This window comes from Lampetra planeri, chromosome 6 (assembly GCF_965212315.1).
Source record: "Lampetra planeri chromosome 6, kcLamPlan1.2.h2, whole genome shotgun sequence".
In the NCBI taxonomy this organism is placed as follows: Eukaryota; Metazoa; Chordata; class Hyperoartia; order Petromyzontiformes; family Petromyzontidae; genus Lampetra; species Lampetra planeri.
Genome location: NC_136112.1, coordinates 9,564,901 through 9,587,118, shown reverse-complemented (window position 1 = coordinate 9,587,118; position 22,218 = coordinate 9,564,901). Strand labels below are relative to the sequence as shown.

General features: G+C 42.8%; 1 protein-coding gene across 1 annotated transcript in view; it reads right to left on the bottom strand.

Moving 5' to 3' along the window:
• Window positions 1–22,218, bottom strand: part of LOC144719519 (uncharacterized) — a 44,544-nt gene that overhangs the window by 9,895 nt on the left and 12,431 nt on the right. The window contains exon 2 of the mRNA XM_078595516.1: window positions 13,353–13,436. Coding sequence (XP_078451642.1) covers window positions 13,353–13,436 — 84 coding nt within the window. The remainder of the gene's footprint in view (window positions 1–13,352; window positions 13,437–22,218) is intronic.

Below are 22,218 nucleotides of genomic sequence, written 5' to 3'. Positions count from 1 at the left end.
TGTTTCACTCGACTTGCAATTCAAGAGCCACAAGTGCAAGTATGCACACCGCACTTGAATGTATTTGGGGGGAATGGGGAGGCGGTCGCAGAAGTTGTGTCTTGTGTCCTCCTCCACAGTGACACGTGAGTGTCACCTCAGACTAGACTTGTTGGATATTAAGTCAGTCGTGAATTTACTCGCGAATACAATTTTTTTTTACAAAGTTACTCTGGCAAAAAAAAGCACTCTGTGTGGTGGTCCATTAATGGCACAATGTCATGAAGTACTAATATTAAAATGTAAGAGATATTTCATTAAGGAAGGCAACATTAATGTATGATATGCAGTCTATGATGAACAGCAACACAAAATAAATAGACCAACACACACGCACAGGTTAATAACCAAACATTTATTACAACTTGCAAACTTGTAGCTTTGAGGATGCTACTGAGGTAACCCTAGGTATCACTTTTAAAAACACGATTTGTTTACATAACTGATTAATGGATATTACCTAATATACTCACGTATAATTTAACTTTAAATGATCAAAGGTGATCACATGTGCTGTAACCGATGAATATAAATATATCTTAACACAAAGGGCCATCATACGCCTAACACCTGCGATACAATTTAATAATATATTGTTGTGAATGTTAATTTATTTTAATCAATAAAAGAGTAGATATCTTGTTCAGAAGCTGACCCAAACGTGTAACGTTTTTATAAATACCAGCCTGGAATGAACAACACTCGGGTTATGAATCAGAGAGGAGTTCGGCATAGTTTACTCATGTTGCATGAAGGGCCATTTGCCTAGCATGAATGCACCCTCTGATGAGTATATACACACACAAGTAACATTTCTTGCCAAGGCATTACATACTCAACTTGGCTTAACCCTTGCACACCATCTTCATGTATGTGTTTAAGAAACATACGATTACTATTATTTTATTTACTCAGGTAAAGCCTAATGAGCTATTTGCTCTTTTTCAGAGGTGATCTGGCCACTTATGATAGCTCATCAAAGTGATTTATAAACGTGGGAATATATAGTATCTGCTAAATAAATCTAAATGCATGTTTATCAATGTCGAGGGCAGACCCAGAGGAAACCTGAAGAAAAATCCACGCGACCACCACGGGGGTAGGTAAGGCACAAACTCCAAATATAGAGCATCATTATCAGGTTCAGGATTTGGATCGAATCCACAACCTCCTGCACACCAAGCGAGGGAAACAACATCTCGCCACCACGGCACCCCAAAAAGCCACCCATACCACAATGTGGCCAGCCTCCTGGCACATAATTGCCGACTACATACTGTACAGTGATTAGAGGCTCCCAACGCAAAGGATGTCCCCTTTACCAAACAGAAGGCACAGTCAAATTGCTGAAGTTTCACAGGACTTGACCACGGTCACAAAAGCCATGGCAAAAGGCAGGCATGGTAATACAGAAGAAGAGAGTCGGTGTGAACTCCCTCTCATCCTGGCCCTTTATATTTTCAACGAACACACCGCACATGAACACGGCAAATGACTGGCCGCTATGGGTGAAACATTCCACCACTATTGGCCGAAGTTACTTTTAAGCAATGTAAACTTGATTAGGCTAAACCATTTTAAGGTTTCCCATTGTAGACTACATCTAAAGTGTAACGTGTAAATAATTCGTCATGAGCCTGCAGAGAAACACGATGTTTTCGGACTGTTCTGCCGCTCACTCGTCCGTTTCCCGTCAAGGAAGTGAGAGTTATTTTCAGCGTTGGTTTGGGGGTTTTTTACCCACAGACAATTTCACCTTCTTCAACTATTCTCAGCGGCCTTGACGAACCGCAAGCGTTCCTCGCTCCGACTAGAAAAGTATGCACATCAATCGCAACTTGACCTTGAATGCTCCGCTAGATAAGTAGCCCACATGAATGTCTTGATGAGTTGCAGCTACATTGCCAAATTCAACTAAAATGCATACATAACTTCAAGCAATTGCGCAAGTTGAACACATGAGCGTGTCCCGATATTTTTGTTCAGTCAAAACTGAGGTAATGTACACAAATGTTATCAAGATTGACGGCTGAATATAGCAAAATTCCCATTTTGCCGCGCATTTAGAGGAATTGTGCGACATAGGACTTATAAGAAGTGGTGTTAAATATCCCTCCCACGCCATACGTAACTAAAACCCAGAACTTGCCCAACCATACACCACGAGATGCTGCCATAGTATACTGGTTAGCTCACTGGAATTGCAATCCCGCCCGGTTCGATCTGCCGATGTGGCAGTTTAAACAATGGACACATTTCAATCTGGATTTGAAGCTTTCGTGACTGCAGCAATCCATACTCTTTGGTTCTTTCGGTAAAGTCACGTAAGTAGAAATGTCTGCTGTAGACATCGAGCTGTTCGCAGCAGACATCGCGGCTGTCGCGATTTTCACCTGAAGACGATGGCTTGTGTTGCTATCGAAACGTCGTGATTTATTTTGCTTTATTTCTACCTACGTGACTTACCGAAAGAACCAAAGAGTAATGGACACATTTCTTAAATACCCCCCCCCCACCGACTCTGTCCACCCAAAGTATAGATGGGTACAACCACGGTCAGTTGAACAGAAAGTCATGTGCGATGGGATAAAATGTGTGTGCTGCCATCTTTTCCAAGACGTCCCGTGTAAAAAAAAGGAAGGGTCAAACTACCTTCAAGAGGGGCTCTCTACAGGGCTCCTTCTAGTGGAGGCCCTTCTGCCAGCAGTGGCATGAGCAAGCAATTGCTGAGCTGCACCTTTACCATCACACAACACAGTCGAGTGTTGTGCAGTCTATTCATATTGGGGTTATCGAATTACAGGTTCATGAGTGACACAAATTTACCCCCAAGGCATTCAATAATTTGTCATCATACAGCATCGCGTTTCAATTCAGGAAGTGATTATTATTGTTGTTCTTGTCTCACGCTTGTCCTCTCATTTGAGTTTTTTTCCATCTCGTTTGTAAAATGTGTTTGCTTGACCCGAAAAGTTACATGAGAATAACATTTTCATATCACTTGCGTACAGTACCATATCATGAGTAATAACATAATAATTAATACGTCTAAGGCGCATTTCATCTACAGATCCCAATGCAACCCAACAGCTACATCAATTCATCGCTATGTGCATACTTTATCCTAATTTTACAAGGTTTTTGTTACATGATCTTCATAACTTACTTATTCATGGGATGTGTGCATGTTACATACACTGTTACAATGCCTGAAGCTAAGATTCTTCTGGACAGGGCCAGTCTTCAGATTTAAAAAAGGACTACTGTCAAAAACACAGTACACGTAGATGTCAGTCCATATGCTGGATGAGGGCCTCTTTAACACCGTTTGGGTCGTGGGGGTTATTTGACCAAACTTCACCACACTGGTCAGTGCAGGTTAGTGATGACGGGGAACATAGACATGGGGGAGCATAGAAATATTAAATTGAAAATGTTTTACTTTAAGAAAAAAAATATCATCAGAATTTGTGATTTTAACACTTTCAAACTGCAGTCATGTTGAACACATGAGCTGTGTCCCGTCGATATATCTAAGAAAGATAATCTAATATAAAAAAAATTTTGGCATAAGGTTGTGTTGCTATGAGGGACTCCCCCTGTAGAAAAAAACAGCCAAATTGATCAAAGGTTTTACAAAAACCAGCGGTAATAAACTTTGCCTTTGTGATGCCAAAATTCCCTGACGTCATCTTGCAAAGTCGCAAGTCACTCGCCGTGGTGACGTGACCTCATTTTACTGCTTTAAAATTAACATTATCACTAATTAAACACTTTCGAGGACAAACAAACACACGTTGGAAAGTGCAATATAAAGTTTCTTCTTCGTTTAATACAGCAACAGCTTAAAATTATTGCTTTTGGATTACATTTCTTTGGTTTATTTTTGGCAAAGGTAAAACCCATGAGGCAATAAATGCAATTTTTTATTGGGATCTAGTTGCACAATCGAAACTTGGTTATATAAAAAAAAACATAAACAATGGAATAAAAAAACAAGTGCACAAGGTCAAGTTCCAAACGGCAAGGCCGTGCATCAACATGGTACAACCAGCACAAATAATATAACAAGGCGAGTAGAACGCACCCCACACAAAAATAGTCTGCAACGCAGAGCGATCAATTGCACGTACACATAAAGGGCTTCTAATGTCCAAAAGTTTTTTAGAATCAGAATAATCAGAATCAGAATATGTATAGTGAATTAATCTGATGAGCTATAAAGCTCTTTTTCACAGATGTTCAGTAGAAGGACAAGGACGGTAAGGTTTTAATCCCAAACATGTTAGCTCAGTTGTTCCAGACATTGGGAGCCACCACACGGAAGGAATTTAAACCAAGTTTGGTTCTCATGTGGGGGGGGGGGACTTTTGAGCAGGAACAAGGTGGAACTTCTCATATTATTGTGCCGACAGATTGCGTGGGTATACTCTTGCCAGCACACACAAAGTACATCCGTCATATGCATGTGCTAGCACCTCGCTCATTACTTCTAAAATAATTCACAGGCCTAGTGATGGTGGCATCGGACACCTTGCTTTCAAGTTGACATGAATTGAAGCAATCCTTCATCACTTAACCAGTCTCATGGCAAAGTCTCAGAAATCTCAAGGACATTAGCTTAAGTACAGATAAATAAATACAATAATGAGGTAAGAACCCACTGAGAGGTACCAGAAGTCTCTTTGAAATATCAGAATCTGGCTCAGAAATATATTTCAAAATTTATTGCCCCTCACATGAAATTGGAGGGAGGGCCTCAGCTTTTGAACACTATGTGATTTAACTTGGATAAAGATCAGTGTGTAATGAATGATCATCATTGAGGCTGTCGCAGCACAATGGCTGGCATCATGCAAGTCCTCACACCGGATAAGCTCTTAGAGGAACACCATGTCCGGGCATTCTGTTACGTAATTATCGTCCAAGGGCCTATATAATATTGGGAAGCCTTTAGGTACATCATGCTACGGCATAGGTTCGGACATTCGGGAGCATTGCATTCAATAGGGCTGAGACTGGATAGAGCTTGGATGGGTGACCATCCTGAAGGGAACAGCTTGTCATTGGGCTACGGGGCTACGTGGTGGGTAGCAGAGGCTGTTGCAGTGAAATCCATTGTTGTATTGTAAACCCTACTCCCACGTCTATGCTCCCTGTCTTTACCAGCTCCTGCTGACCAGCGAGGTAAAGTTTGGCGAAATAAACTCCATGACCCGCACGGGGTGGGGAGGCCCTCATCCAGCAGTGGATTGACAAAATGGCTGATCGTGTGCATGTACACACACATATTCTACAGAGACGCGCAGGTAACAGGAGCACGAGCCCACGAGGACGAGGAGATGATCCTGCAGAGCAGGTTTTATGGATTTTGGAGCCGGAGGCGACGTTTAACCAGACAAAAAGCTCACAAACACCACTGCTTCACTTGGCCCAGCGAGAGCGCGTTGCAGAGGTTCACGGTTCGATTCCGGCGGCCTCCCTGGTTAATACCGCAGGTGCATGAACATTAAAATACGGCGACCAGTGCCGGATTATCCTAGTAGCAAAAGTAGCATATGCTACGGGCCCCACACTTTCAAGGGCCCCGCGCTAAATTCTTTCAAGCTATCAATTCCGGCTCAGTGATTCTGCACTTGCTCTATTACTATAGTACTGTACTGCCTTCAACTTTTATGAACAACTGGGTGTTTAAGGTTAGCGATTTGTCATTATCTGGCTGTATAGGAAGTGTTTTAATATTTCTGGTTTTTTTTATTTAGGGCCCCTTTATAACAGAATGCTACAGGCCCCGCACTAGCTTAATCCGGCACAGACGGCGACCCGAGTTCAATTCCCGACCACATCTAACCATCAATGGTCAGTGGTGTCAAAATCCTTCTTGGGCCACATCTTTCTGACCAGTGCTGTGAAGAATGGTCAAAACCCACCATGACCAGCACGGTGTGTAAGAGGCCTTCATACAGTGGTGGATAGATGAGCTGTACATAAAATGTATTTGTTAACCAACACACGGGTGGATCAACTTAACTTCGCAGCAATGTGTCTCCCATTTTTTTAACATCCGAAAATAGTGGGGAACATCGCGTGGTTAAATACAATGACACGATCCAAACGACGTGGGACAGAGGAGGCCCTCATTCCGCGGTGGAAAGTAAGGTGGGGGGCACAAGCTTCGTCACCGCTGTTGTTATCCTGTTAAAGAGCGCTCCTGGCGTGACTCACAGCGCTTCCCGTAAGCGCACGGGTAGGAGGCTGAGGGCTGCGACTTACGGCACCGCCCGAGCCCGGGGGGAACGGTTCCAGCCCATGGTGGCTGCAGTTAAACACGCGAATTCCAAAAACCAAGATCCCCTCCCGTATAGCCTGAACAGACTGTTGGGGCAAGTGCTGCTAGCGAGCACCTATGAAGGCCGGCACGGCACAGGAAGGGGGGTGGGTGGCCAACACCACGCCCGACCGCCTTTGTCTCCCCAGTGGCGATGTTTACACACCGCACCGGGTACTCATTTGAGGCCGAGTCGCCCTAGGGGAGGCCCAAGATCGGTTCAGACAAAATTCGTCACCGGTGTTGGCCGTGAGCGGGAATCGAACTCGGGTCACCGGGGTTCGTAGCGCAGCGCGCTAACCGCTGCACCACCGCTCCTCACATACAGACACGCACGCCTGCCTGCCCACACATGCACCACAGCATGCACCACAGCATTCCCTTCCACACGCGAATTCCCTTGCCCAATACCAACGAATGCACCGTATCCGGCCACGCTGGCCAGCCAAGCAGTCGGTGGGCGGCGAAGATTTTAAAAAATGCAGAGCAGATGTCTCTCAAAAGCTTTGCGCTGTTTTACAGAACGAAAACAACCCCCTTCAGTTCCAAGCAATGAACGATACGACGGGAATGCACCGAACAGACCCGAGCGTATAGGCACCGAGTGCTTTGTAGACATTTGTGAATGATTTGAGTCGATGCCGTGTGCTGCATACCCTTCCTTGCCCATCACAACTTCACGGTGTCTACAACTGTTTACACTGCACCTGTTACTACCCCCAAAAAACATTTAAATTGAATGGCACCAGTTTACGAACTGGGGGTGAGCGGACGGGTGGTGGAGCGGTGGTTTAGTGGTTATCAAATTTCACCGTGAAACTCCGCCGGGTGACGAGTTCAATTCTCAGCCACAGCTAATTACACTGGTCAACACACTTTTTCTGGAATAAGGTATTCCAACGGTTTTAAGGTCATTTTGGGATGCTGATTCCAAATCTTTTGTCTATCACATCAGGTTATTGAGATATAAAATATTGCACTTTCAATAAAAACGGCAGAAGAAAAATATTAAATAAATGTGGACATCTACATAACATGATATTATAAACACACTATCCTAAAAATACAGCACCATATTTTAACACTAAAGCAGTCACTGACTTGCAACAACTTGCAATCATAAGTGACAGAGTTAATTTCGGGTAAAATCAATGAAAATGGGGTATGCCGATAGCATAAAAATGAGATGTTATGGAGCAAATCTGAGATCAGATTTGGAATCAGCACCCTGAAAATAGTCTAAAACAGCTGCAAAAGTCCAGGCCAGATTTTTTTTTTGTTGACCAGTGTTATCAATGGCCACATCTTTCTAACCAGCGCTGTGAAGAATGGTCCAAACCCACCATGATTAACACGGTGGGTGAGAGGCCTTTATGCATTGGAGCTGTACATCAATAAATACTACCTTAAATACACAACTGGCCACGTCTGCCTCCAGTGCTGATGTTTTCACATGACACTGAATAATGTACTCATTATCTGGTAAGTCAGAGTTCTGTGTTTATGTGTGTGGATACCAGTGTGTGTATTGGGGAACTGTGGTGCAGTGGTTAGCAGAGGTGTGGACTCGAGTCATGTGACTTGGACTCGAGTCAGACTCGAGTCATGAATTTGATGACTTGCGACTCGACTTGGACTTGCATAACAATGACTTTGTCCCACCTATGAGATGTGGACTCGAGTCATGTGACTTGGACTCGAGTCAGACTCGAGTCATGAATTTGATGACTTGCGACTCGACTTGGACTTGCATAACAATGACTTTGTCCCACCTCTGGTGGTTAGCGCACTGTGCTCTTGACACTGGATGAGTACAATGTCCCCAACTGAGCACAAGGCACGAATTATTTGCCAATGGACATCTTATAAATTGAAGCACATTTTTCAACTCGTATCTCATTTCAGCCAATGTAACAGCCCACAGAGGCATGTGTTTGCGAAGAAGAGCCACCATTGGATGTTATTTGTCTGCACGAATTAGCAGATGGTTTGCTTGGTACATAGCGTTCCTGGAATGACATTGCTGAAGGGGTGAGGCTGGGTTCCAGTGAACTCTGAACCATAAGGAAATTCCACTGGCAACAACGCGGGTGGCACACGAAGCGTTTGTCACCAGTTTCCAGAACAATGACATGAATATATTAAGCGTATATTTAGTTGGAACTCAAGTTCCCATAAAGAAAGTGCGACGGCTGAGGACGTCACTTAACACAGACACCGAGTTATGCTTGGCTCAGCGGTCTCTTGTTACGAGGCCAAAACCTGGGTTACATCTGCAGTTTTGTGAACACAAACCCGACACTTTATACGGCACTTAAATTTGCATACATAACACGAGTGAATGAGTCTAGAATTGTAATTAAACAAACCACAATACCGTACTGTCATAGAAAAATTGTGACAACGGCAGACACTCTTGTTGCATCCAAGCCAATACTGAGAACCATCTTTATCAAGTTAAACCAAGACTCCCACATTCTTCACCGTTACAGCGATACACAAAGAAGAATATCCCCCATTATAACCAAGTGCTGTACAATGTTGAGGCAAGTCCTGTTTGCGAGCACCTTTTTTAGGCCGGCACAGCACACAAGGGTGGGGTGCGGACGGCACCACAACTGACCACCTCTTTCTTATTCTTGGTTCTTTCGGTAAAGTCACGTAGAAGGGAAATAATAAAATAATAAAAATAAAACATAATACAATAACATACGCTGCCAAGCTTAGCAGTGTTCATTAGGACGCTGTCTTTCCGACAGCTCTGTTCTTCACCTGAGGACAGCTGCTTGTGTTGTGGCCGAAACGTCGTGAGATTTTTATTTTATTATGTTTTATTTTTATTCTTTAATTATTTCCCTTCTACGTGACTTTACCGAAAGAGCCAAGAATATGCATCCCTGCAGTCACGAAAGTTTTAAATCGAAATTTCACCTCTTTCTTCTCCAGTGCTGATGCTTTCACATGACACTGGATAATGAGTACATTATCCAGCACACTGATCTCACCACTGAACCACACTGGTAGGCACACGTAAACGTAGAACTGACTCACCAGGCACTGCAAAGGCAACTATACACACTGACAAAAAACTCGGGGGGGGAACGGGGAGCTGTAATTTTTGTTTCATCAGTCGCAAAAATTAGTGAGTGATTTGTTTTAACCTTCATGTGAAATCTAATACAGTATGTCCTACAATCCAACAAAACGTGCACACACCACGCAATTATATAGTTTGGGTGGAATGTTAATTGTTGTATAAATATCAGGCCAGTATCTTAAAAAAAAACCTGACTAAGCAACTTAGGGCCGAGCCGTGCAAGAAGACGGTCCTACCCGGATACACGCCGTTGTTGAGTGGGCTTGTCTGCAGGCACGCAAGGTCAATGAGGGTAGAGGCCCCCGATTCAACACCACTTGGCACAAGCACGTCAAGCAAGAGGCACTGTTGTTGTACACGTATTTATTTATGTTCGGTGAACCGACCTCTTGGGAAACGTGAATTTGCGTTAGTCATTGGAAATAAGTACAGCTGCAGGGTGACGAACGTTTGGCGAGCTGCTGCCACCGCCGCCGCTGCGACTTGTTGTTGTTGTGGGACTCCGCTGTGTAATCGCCGTTGTAATGTTTTTTTTTCCACATTACCATGTGCCAGACTGAATGAATTAGCACTCAAAATATGATGAGCATGCGAAGGCTGAGCAGGGCAAGCTTTGCCAAACTGAATGTGACAAGCATGCCAAGTTAAAATCAACAAGCGTGCTAAGGCCACTGCACGTATTGATAATAATCGTGTAGAGCAAAGAAACACCGCGGTTTATCGTTTGCGTTAAATGGCCAACATATCTACGTTGCACTCTTTCAATGTTGCCATATTTAAGGGTTTTTTAACACGAAGGCTTCTGCGACCAATATCCATAATAGAGGTTTTTGGATTAGATCACGTAGATATTAATGTATCATTAAAACAACTCTTGATGTCCGCCTCATGATGTTCGTTATAATTACTGGTGAAACGCTGTACTCAAATTGTTAAAGTTGTGGGTTTACTCTCCAACGCACCGGTGTGCTGAACTAGTAACGAATTGGCATGTTTTGTTTATGTGACAAACCTTAACTAATTGGCTTCATGGCCTTGCGAGGGCTTGCTCCACATCATATTCAGGAGCCAAGTCAAATATCTGCTGATTGTTCCCTTTTATGTATACCTCCATCGCGATTACTTTTCTTGGGGTGATTGGGAATTGAATGGTGCCCCCCCTCATCCTGCCCCCCCCCCCCCCAAGTTGTGGAAATCCCTACTGGTGCCCCCTCACCCCAGTTGTGGGAATCTCCCTATCAGTGGAGATCAGCCTCTCGGAAAGTGTCATCTTTAAATCACGACTAAAAACCTATTTTTTAAAATATGAATCCGATTTAGTTTTGTTCCTCTTGGACTCTTATTCTTCCACCCAGTTATTTCTTTATTATCTTTCTTATTTTCATTCTCGGCACGTTGAGACTTTTGTAAAGGCGCCTTATAAGTGCAAATTATTATAATTAAGTATCCTATGTTGAACAATGATATGTTGCGGCTTTCATTAAGTAACTCAGTTGCACATTGCGGTACCTCGCCATAAAAAAATCAATCCATTAATTTTCCTTGGTGTTCTTTACAATTGTATTGTGCGGCAGGCGTGCATTCAGCGGCATGCTATGAGATTAAGTGCCCGTATGGAACTCTCACGAAGCATTGCACCACCCCCGCGTTAGAAAACGGCCACAGGAGGTGACATCACAGAACGACGGCACTTCCAAAGCCACTTCGAGTGACTTTTTCATCCTCACTCGGGGGGTGGTGTACTTACTCGCGTGCCCTATCTAGCACGGATAAAAATGGGCAACAACCAATATTTTTGTTACAATTCTCACCACTGGAATTAAATTTGAACGAGTGGGGTTTTTTGCTTTATCCCACAGGGTTTTTTTGCAGTTAGTGGTAACCAGACAGAAACCATCAACTCTCTGCACTGGAGAAATGAGCAACATGCGCACCATATACATCGTCACTGACACACAAACAAACCAGGCATCTAAAATTGGAAAAGAAAAAAAAATCAACAATATGTAAATAAATTTCCAAGCCGAGTGCCTAGAAATAAAACGACATTAGAAAAACCCCAACGTAACAAAAAAGACGCACACCCCGCACAAAATAAAGAATAAATAATTTTGTTGGTGACAATCCAGGCGATTGTTCTAAAGTTTTGAGGAAGGGCAGGCAAGCGGTCATTCTGCATTCCTATTCTTCCCATGAGTAAACACAGGCGCTGTTGTGTGCTGCGGTGGCGGGTGAGCAGCGTGGTGGATACGAGAGCACAAGTGAGCGACGGAAACCTTCGTATTCCAGGAAGCGCTAAACCTGCACAATGAACGTACCGCTGTATAAATGGCGCTTTGTGACGCTCGTGGCCGCCAGATGCTAGATAACGGTCGGCTTTTTCCCCGTTATAAATTATTAGCGTGCGGCGCAGTGGCGAGATCTTAACTGCCTCGCCTGGTACGCAGGAAGTCGTGGGGTCGATCCAAACCCTGACGCCTGTATATTTGGAGTTTGCGTGTTCTCCCCGTGGTCGCGTGGATTTTTCTCCCAGTCCTCTGGTTCTTCCCTCCACATTTAGAAACTTGCGTTTAGAGTATTTGGGGGCTCTGAATTTCAACACAAGTCACTTTGTTGAGCTGTCATTGGTGGCCAGGTCGCTTGTCTGAAAAAGTGGTTAATAGCTCAGTGGGCCTTACCTGCTAAAATTAAAAGTTTACACTATGGGAACCTCATTTGCCAGTAAAAATATGATAATTGGTTTTTTACCCTTCTATCTGGCAACAAAACTGACACCTTTTTACAAGGAGTCATGTTTGCATAGACCGCAATACCTGCAGTCAGATGACGCCTTTTGGCGTCATCTGGTCCAACCCATGTGAGACTAGGCTCTAAGGAAAGCTGTCTCGGGTGTGGACCAATCAACTTCAAGGACAGTGCACATTATCAGAGTTATGTCTTTTGTTTGTATTATGACTGCAGGTATTGCGGTCTATGCAAACATGACTCCTTGTAAAAAGGTGTCAGTTTTGTTGCCAGATAGAAGGGTAAAAAACCAATTATTAAAAGTTTAGTTTACTCAGGCAGAGCGTGCCAAAATAAGTGATTGCCCACGTGATTGGTTGCTATGTTTACGTTTTTATAGAACATCTGGTAATCAACCAGCATTTGTTGAAAACAAGCCTGATTGATCTTGCTTATGAAACCCAGAAAGACAACCCCGTTGCAAGAGTTTGCTTGCATAAACAAATCTTTGATTGATATTACTGGTCTGTAAATCCAATAGGCTGATGGATTAAAACATATTTTATCCGTAAGTTCTGCTCATATATGTTTAAATCCAGTCGATTACATTACAACAATTTACAAGTAACTCATAGCCGGTAGGCAAGTTGCTGAAGTTGTCAAATGCATGCATTTTTACTCTTAACATTGAATGATAAAATTTCAGTTGTTCATGTACAGTATGTTGAACTGCTTTTTCACCGTACATAGCCAACCGTGCTAATCGGAGGTGCGGAGGAATGACACTAAACACAAAAAGCAGTTATAGAGAAAATAGTTTTCAATCTAGATTTAAAAGTACATAGCTCCAGCGGCTTCCTAATTTCGGAAGGAAAAGCATTTCAGATGACCGCAGAAACGCGTCTGAAAGCGCGTGATGCAGTGACCATCGTTGTTCGATGGTCAGCTAAAAGCCAGCTGCTGTGAGGATTACCAGAGTTGGCGTGATGGTTTATGCTCTTTAACGAGATCAGCAAGGTATTGTGGTCATAAGTGGCAAGCACTGCGTGTAATGAGCGCGATCTTATTTTTTTTAAATGTAAGTGCGGCAACCGTTGCTCCAACGCTTTCTCCGTGTTTTTTTAATGAATGTCTGATGCGTGGCACTCTGTCCGGGGCAAGTACCTGTAGGCGAGGATGTGCTCTGCTCTTTCGTGACCAGAACCTCTCCAAGGAGTTCCTCCTTGACGTCCCATTCCACCTCGCCCTCTACAATCAAAAGCGGGGCACAGCGCACAGGGCACAAAGCACAAAACAAATTGTAAGGCACAGATCGTGGACCGTTCAAGAAAAATTTACTGAATCCTGGCAGTAACCCAGATGTAAAAATCACATGGCAACACAGCAACCCAGAGTTGATGATGAGAGTGACATAGCAGGGTGGCAACGTTTATAAATGTTTTTATTAGGAACTGAGCAGATAGCCGTGTTCACGTGTCACTTACGCTCCTCAGTAATCACCGGCCGCACACGTCACCCGTGCGATACCCATACGTAGCGATTACACGCGCACACTGCCTGGGCACATGTAGCAATGTCAGTGTCCTTCGTTTGATATATGCGTGTGGGGTTTATGGGTAAGCGGGGAGTGGTAGTGATTAGCACAGTGCACTATGACCCTGGAAACCCGAGTTCGATTCCCATTCACGACCAGTATTCGGTGGCCCTGAGACTCCCCTAGATCGACTCAGTCTTAATTGAGTACATGGTGAAATGTGTAAACATCAGCACTGTGGGACCCAATGGTAGCAGGGCGTGGTGCTGGCCACGCTTCCCCTCATATGCCGTGGTGTCTTTGATATGTGCTGCCCAACATTCTCATGTCAGCCCCACTGGAGATCTTTGTCTTTGTGTAAATGAGTGCACACAATTGCCAGACAATGTGCTCACTTGAACAATATTTAAATGGTAATTTTTAATACCCTTACGAGGGATTTATAGCTTAAAGTATTATCATTAGAATGAACCAAAACAATAGCTATGGTTGAAACAGTTAAGGCAAGTAATTTGGAAATAACACATTTGTGGCTTACGGAGACTTCCCGGTTCCTTCTGGAAAGTCCCAGCGCAGTATTTATGACAGTTACACCCCAATAGACAAACACATCCTGTAGAAGCCATGCAAACTGTTGGGGCAAGGGCTGTGGGAAAGCACGACACAAGAGGGGATGTTGTAGCTGGCACCAAGGCCAGTCAGATGTTAATCCACAGTACAATGTGCTCATTTAAAGGCTGTGTTAAATTAGGGATAAGAGATCCAGACCAGGTTCAGACCTGTTTTCTCGGGGCAGGGATTTAACTGATGTGACCAGATTTGTAGTACTGGGTGCAAAAAACAAATTCCATCGCTTAATCGTTTCTTTCCCCCCACCTCACACCCACCCACCATCCCCCAACACACTGCACACGCTGGATGATGAAAACATACCTCTTTCAACATAATTTACTCATGTGAACATGCACTAGTAGTCACAAGAATACTTCTCCCCAACTCCACCCGATGTGTTTCCACTTAGCAACGCAACCCAAGGTTAGGAAAGTGTTGATGCAAGACCAATGGTAAATTATAATGTAGGTGAAGGCTATGTTTGCCAGGACTGTGATTCTATGGAGGTTTGTGTGCCAGCCCTTATCTCAGGGTCATCAGATGGCCAATTAGGTAGATACACTGAACGACTTTACACACTGGCCAGTTTTACAAAAAACGTAACCCAAGCGCTTTGTTTGTGTACATGTGTTTGCATATGTTTACATGCATTATCGGTGGGACTCCTAAACGTAGTAGACCAATGCTAAATTTAGTTCAATAGTCAGAGTACTGACCCAGCAGCACCGAACTCCTGAGTTCAAATCTGGGGTTTTAGTCACTCAAGATTAAACCAGGTTCTCAAGTACAGCCGAGTTGATGTTCTCAGCCTGTTCGCCAATTTCTGCAAAAAAAACTACGATAAAAAATAAAATGTTTTTACTTTAGTTAGCTAAATTCCAACTTTGATCATTAATCAAAGTGTATCGCTTTTAGTGTCATGTGCCGTACATTTCTCCCATCGCAGGGCATATTTGAAAGTGCGTCTCTTCATGTGTGGACAGGAAAAGATCACTTGAAGACCGTTCAGAAGACGTTTTGTGAAACCTGCATTTTCTGCGGGGTAATTCTCTATCACGCAAGCCTGCGGTGCTTTGTGGGAGCTCTCAATTCATCATTTATCTCGTGGCATGGCACCAGTAGCTCAGTTGCAATATGATTGGGAAATATATTTTCTTTTTTATTCAATAGACAAGGGTAACTCGTGTGGTAAGGACAATACCTCTGGGACTCCCACCGTCTGCTGTAAAAGTGTAAGTGCCCACTAAGGACAATTGCCTAAGCGGTCAAACCAAACCAAACCAAATGGTTTGATCTTTTTGACTTTACACATGCGCTTATGTTCGTACAGGCAAGTCATCGCATGTGTGTTTAAATACCTACACACACTAGTCCACACACTAATACTTTGCGCATGGATGTTTGAAAAAATGACAATGTTGTAGTGCCTTTGATGTAGTGAAAAAATAGCTCAAGATATAATCTATAACAGGGATGTTTTTAAAACATTTGTAACCAATAATACCTTCTTCTAACCGCTGCCAATGTAATACGGCTTCGGTGATGGTGCACGCAAAAATAAATGGTGAAAGAGATTACAGGGGTGGGTGGATTGGCAGGGTCAGAGCATCGATAACTGCTTAGAGCTTACGTTTAAGTCTAGGGAGACACATATGAGTAAACTTGGTTCTCAAGTGGAGTTAAGTTGATGCTTTCAGCCTGGCCACCAATGACTGAACTAATAACCCATCACCACGTGACATTTAGTCTTCCACTGAATTTAGTCAAATGCCAGCCCGAGCAATTCAAAACGTGAGTATGTCACACGACGACAAACGTTCCTCTCATAGCAGGACGTTTTCAAAAGTGTGCTCCCCTGGTATATGGAATAAAGTAGTTCGCAGAGATCTCATAAGTAGTTTTGCAACAATATATCCTTTTGTGGGACTGTTCTCGAACACAGTAATTGCACTGCCCTGTGAGCCTTCCAAATGGATTATTTGCCTCATGATATGAAGCCGAAAGCAAAGCTGGGTTAAAATATGGAAGAAAATAAAAATAAAATACCGAAAGGTTTCATACATCACCATGCTACTGGAGATACATTGTGTCTATGGGTACAACCACTCCAGATTTGGGAGGTCAGTTGCAATCTAGGGTGCAATACCCAAGCTATATATAACTTAAATGTCATAGGTACAAGGAATTACTTAGAATGTGTAATATAAGTGAACGTTCAGCAACTGAATACACAAGAGGCCAGTATGTGTAAGCAGTCAACCAATACTCTGAGCTTTCACAACGATGTCACTGTTAAACCAAAGCACCGATTGCCTGGGATTAATACTGACTTTGCACAGCTTGCAAACACCGTGCTGCTATAAATCGGTGAAGTAGACATGCCATTGTGCAACCTCGCCATACAGCATGTGGATAAGCTACATTGGCACAAATTCCGAGATATGAAGCACCTCGGGCACACACACATATAATCTCGTCAAACATAAAGCACCTTCTGTCAACATACAAAGGTCACGATAGCACAAGCAGGATTTTTTTTAAAATATATAATATATAAATCGTGAAAGCCCTTGCGTGGGCAATGTTCCACATCCAATAGGTCTTGAACGATGTCGTTTAGAAATCATTCCGCGATGCTTCGCTTGAAATTTTGTATTCGAGAAAACGTGTGCTTGGAGGGGTACTGAGCACGTGAAAAACATAAACAATATTGGTAATTCAGGGCATTACTATGGCTTGGAGAACTCAAGTCAAAAACATAATTACGTTCGTAAAAGTACGTGGGCTAGTGCAGGATACGTGCTTGAAGGGATAATGGCCCGCGGTTGAGAATAATGATGATGATTTGAAGCTTTCGTGACTGCAGGAATCCATACTCTTTGGTTCTTTCGATAAACTCACATTATCATAGCTACTTCCGTGCACAGTTACATGCTAATTCCTCACTTTAACATCATGCTAATCTCTTACATTAATATAGCCACTTCCGTAACTAGTTACATGCAAATTTATCACATTAACATCACGAGACCCAGCCACTCCTTTATAACCCTTGGGCTACACCCATTTCAAACCTTTAAAACAGTCTGCATCAGCAGCAGGCCATGCTTTCCCACCTGATGACGGAGGCTTGTGTTGCGCCCGAAACGTCGTGATTTATTTTATTTTTATGCCTACGTGACTTTACCGAAAGAACCAAAGAGTAATAATGATGAGAATAATGATGAGAATAATGATGGAGTGTCAGCCAAGTTACATCCACCATGGATATGGAACGATGGAAATCAGCTCGTGTGTAGGGGGCTAGGTGCATTGGTACATCACAATACATTTCGATTTAAAGCTTTCGTGACTGCAGGGATTCATCTTCTTGGTTCTTTCGGTAAAGTCACGTAGAAGGGAAATAATAAAATAATAAAAATTAAACATAATAAAATAATTCTCACGACGTTTCGGCCACAACGCAAGCAGCCGTCCTCAGGTGAAGAACAGGGCTGTCGGGAATACAGCGTCTGAATGGCTGATGGGTTTTTTGGATATTCCCAACAGACCTGTTCTTCACCTGAGGACGGCTGCTTGCGTTGTGGCCGAAACGTCGTGAGAATTATTTTATTGTGTTTTATTTGTATTATTTTATTATTTCCCTTCTACGTGACTTTACCGAAAGAACCAAGAAGATACATCGCAATAGTTTTGCGGAGGAATTCCTCCAGCATTGGACTGATCGTGGCTGATGATGATAACGACACAAACGTTTTCTTTCCTCGGGTGTGCGGTTGCAATGAAAGCTCACACGTGACATTGTTCATGAGAAACAGTATTCATTTTAACAAGTGTATCATTATGTAATTCACGTTTTTCTAAGCAATGTGAATAAGGAATACATTGAACACTCACTACCAGTCCGTGAGCTCCTGAACACCTCACGGAAAGCAGTCTTACGTGGCATCTAGACATCGTATTTTCTCAACATGAAGCCAAGAGACAATAAGGATCCTAAAACGTAAACATAGATGTCGAAAATGAGATACAACGCTTGTTATTTTTATGGGTTCATCCGTCAAATATTCTTTGTAACACCAATTAAACTACTCTCATCCATGGTAATATATGTGAATCCTAGTATCTACATCCCCTAATCAATCCACAAAATTCACATTAACCACGTTTTTCATGGATCAGAGCAATGTAGAAACATCCGATTATCCACATGCATCCATGGCTAAGAGGCACACCCAGACATGGTTACTGTGAGCACGAAATTCAGATACTGGGAGACGTGCAGGAAACCCATCTGATTATTCACGTTTGTCAAACATTCGTTGGTTTCGCCGCAATCGCTAAATTCATCCTATTATCCGTACATTCTCACGCCTAAGAACTGCATGGAAAATTCATCCTGTAAGCCATATTTATCTGTGAGCCACCGCGCCTATTATGCGTGCATTATCACAGATAACAGGAGCTGCATGGCAAATTCATCCTATTAGCCACATTTATCTGTGAGTCTCCACGTGGTTAGCAGGAATTTATATGGGAAAAAAACACGGATAATGAAATGCGCATCGTTGTGGCTTGTAGGAGTGAGTGTAGGGGGAAGGTCAAGAGACGCCTAGAGGCCCTCCACCGCCAATTGTTCCGTGTCTAACAATTACCAGGTGTGCGTGGCGACTGTTGTAATGCCTTGTTTATTATCCCCATCATCAGATACTCTCCATGCAGTGTCATGTTGAAGCAGCGTCGAATAAACTATCAGATTCAGGAATCCCATGCCTTTCATATTACTACGAACCCGAGGCAAAGTTTAGTTTAACCGTAAATCTTACTAATGAGCATTACAAACACAAAGTATGCCATTGCTTGCATTCATGCATGCTTAGCAGAATTTCGACTCAATATTTGCCTCGCTATGTAGCTCTTGTACAAACATCCTGGCAAGAGCAGAAACATTCCTGCTATTATGTCAGTAAAGATTATTATTGCAATACTAGCAAAAGTTATATTTTACATCAAAACAACAGACACCCCCAACTGCTCTGACGATACTGCATTGTTTTGAAACTTGTTCTGCTTGGTTCTGTTATTTTTGGTTTAAACGTTGGTAAGACTTGTCAGCATTCATCAGTGGAAATAATTCAAATAGATTTAAAGTAAGATAATGTATCAAAACTTTGTTTGGCACGCTTACAGAGTCAACGTCAATGCAGCGTAAGGAAGAAATACTTTTCGGATTTTAGATGCACTCTCCCGGCTTTACTTTATTAAACCTATTCTACAACGGTGTTATTACGAGTGTAATTGCAGCTGCTTTATTTACTCGAGGGCAGCCCCTCCTACAGACGGATTACCATTGCACTCACCTGACTCATGTCAAAAACTCCCCCCACTCACCTGGCACTCACCACTCAACAGACAACATCTCCAACTCCCTGGAGAAAGATACTCACTCGACACTGCTTTCTCACCACTCACTATGCACCAACCAATCAATGAAGACTGACCAACACCAGGGAGTGGAACATCTAAATTCCTTAAATTCCCCACTTCTAATAATCATCTACCTAATTAACACATTTCATTTATGACTTCACATGAGAGTCCTTCCCACCACCTACCCCACTTAGTTGATATGAGCATGCAGTATGTTCCAGACTGGTGCAAAATTTTACTCCGTTCAACTGGAGAGGTGGGCTAAACGGGCCAAGTAACCTTCAGTGATGACAGACCGACACCGCGGAGTGTTCCGATTGGTCAGTGATGGCAGAATCATTTGAATGTATAGATTAGGCATCGGAGATGGGCATGAATTAATTAACTTTATGGTGGTACCCCGGGGTACCATAGTACCCCGGCTATCGCATAATGTCCGTGATGCAGTCATTTTGTCTGTTGATGGTCGGCGATGCGGCAATCGACTCATCTTGACGAGCTGTACACGATGCACTATTCAAAGTTGCATTTAATTGTTTAAGATGTTTTTTTCTTACCCTGACTTGACCACAACTGTTATTATGGGCCTTGTGGCACTAGTTCTGGAGTAAAATCCCGGTTCTACGCAGCTTTCTCTGGATTAATACAGCACTACTTTGTGGAATGTCAGCAAGAGTTATCCCATTGAGGGAATGGCCCCTGCCATGGGAAATAGCAATGCCAAATGTCTACTAAAATGCATTCATTCTGAACTTATTTCGCACCGTACGTAACCAACTGTGCTCATTGGAAGTATAGGGATGAGCACCACACTACACCATTTGTGTGTGGGAATACTTCGGCTTTTTAACGAAAAGCACACTTCCCTAATTTTGTCACCTTAGCCTCTCACATACATAGTCTATTGTGAATATCATTGAATAGAAGTTACCGCTTGCTTCGGCGGACACTATAATACACAGTAATTCCATTTGCCACCCGGTGTTTCGCAGGCTCTATGATGCCCCCCCAAGTAAACCCAATTGCACTGAGCACTTAGCTGCCCAATAAAGCTATGAACCTTTCAACCGTGCGAACCAGCTCATGTCAGCCACCGAGTCAGAGGGGAAGGGCACGACTAGACACACAGGGGGGCATTCGAGACAAATGGCAGCTTGTGTGAGTAAGCCCGATGTCATTTACCGGTGAATGTGCAACACAGGGGAACGTGCAATCTCTCACCACAGGGTGCTTGAAAATCACTGTCCAAGCTAAACCCGTGCATAAAGCGCTACTGTTTCCGGCCTTGTATCGGATTATGAGTTGGCATCCAGATTGTAATACGCGACACTTTGCTGACAATGTTGTCTACTGGCTGCAGAGTTCAATGGGCTTCACTTAGTAAATAAACTTCGGAATTTCTAAACTTCCGAAACTTAAAAAAATGTCCGTATCATTGTTATCCTGAAATATGTTAATTTCAATACACCCTGGGTCTAGTTATGACACATTTGGCTTTGCCACCCGTATGGGGTTTTCCCCCCATACTACACAGTGTGTGTTTTCACGGAAGTGAGAGAGGCGCTATATGGAAATAACCTTATTGTGATGAATAATAATTAAATGTTGTCAGCCAAATATTTGAACATATACATCTTTAAGATAATACGAATAGTACTGTATAGAATGACAAAATAAAATAAAGTATGCTTGAGTTAAATGCTGTATAAAAAATTACATAACAGTATTGTACTTTAACTAAGTTAACAACAATACTAAAGTAACAGACACTATGCATACATCAAACATATTGTTACATCTTAATGTGAATTGGGGTTTCAGGCGTTGAACTACATGATTATATTTTTCCGTTGAATAAATAACTGTCTGTACACTCGTCCATGACTAACACACAGCCACCATCCCACGCAATAAATTTCACAACGTAATATCTGGGTGACATCTTATAGAAGCCAGACATTATTTACGTGTAGCAGTGAAAAGGGAAATTCCTCTTGTGCAATAGAAATGTTGAAATCGTCCTACCATGCTCAAGAAAAAGTACAGAGTACGAAACATTCCCATACAATACGAACATGCTACGTATTTTTTAAGGGGTTACTATCTGAACCTGACGTTGGACAAACACATTTTTGTGATCAAACATTTAGAGGTATTTGATTCAGTGGCAACCGATGCAAGTCATCCAGGCTCTTACAAACCAAGGCCTCAATAAAATACGTAGGAAATTCTAAATGAAAAAGGCTTTATAAAAGATGCAATGATTATACTGACATTACACAAAGCAACACAAATAAAAACACACCGAAGAGTAACGCAAGGAGACTCTGGCAAAGGCTTTTTTCACAGCGACGTTTGAAGATATTTACAGAAAATTTAATTGCTGAAAATTAAGACCAACACAAATTGAGATGGTATGAAGCAACTCGGATACCCCGACGACAGTCGTTACAG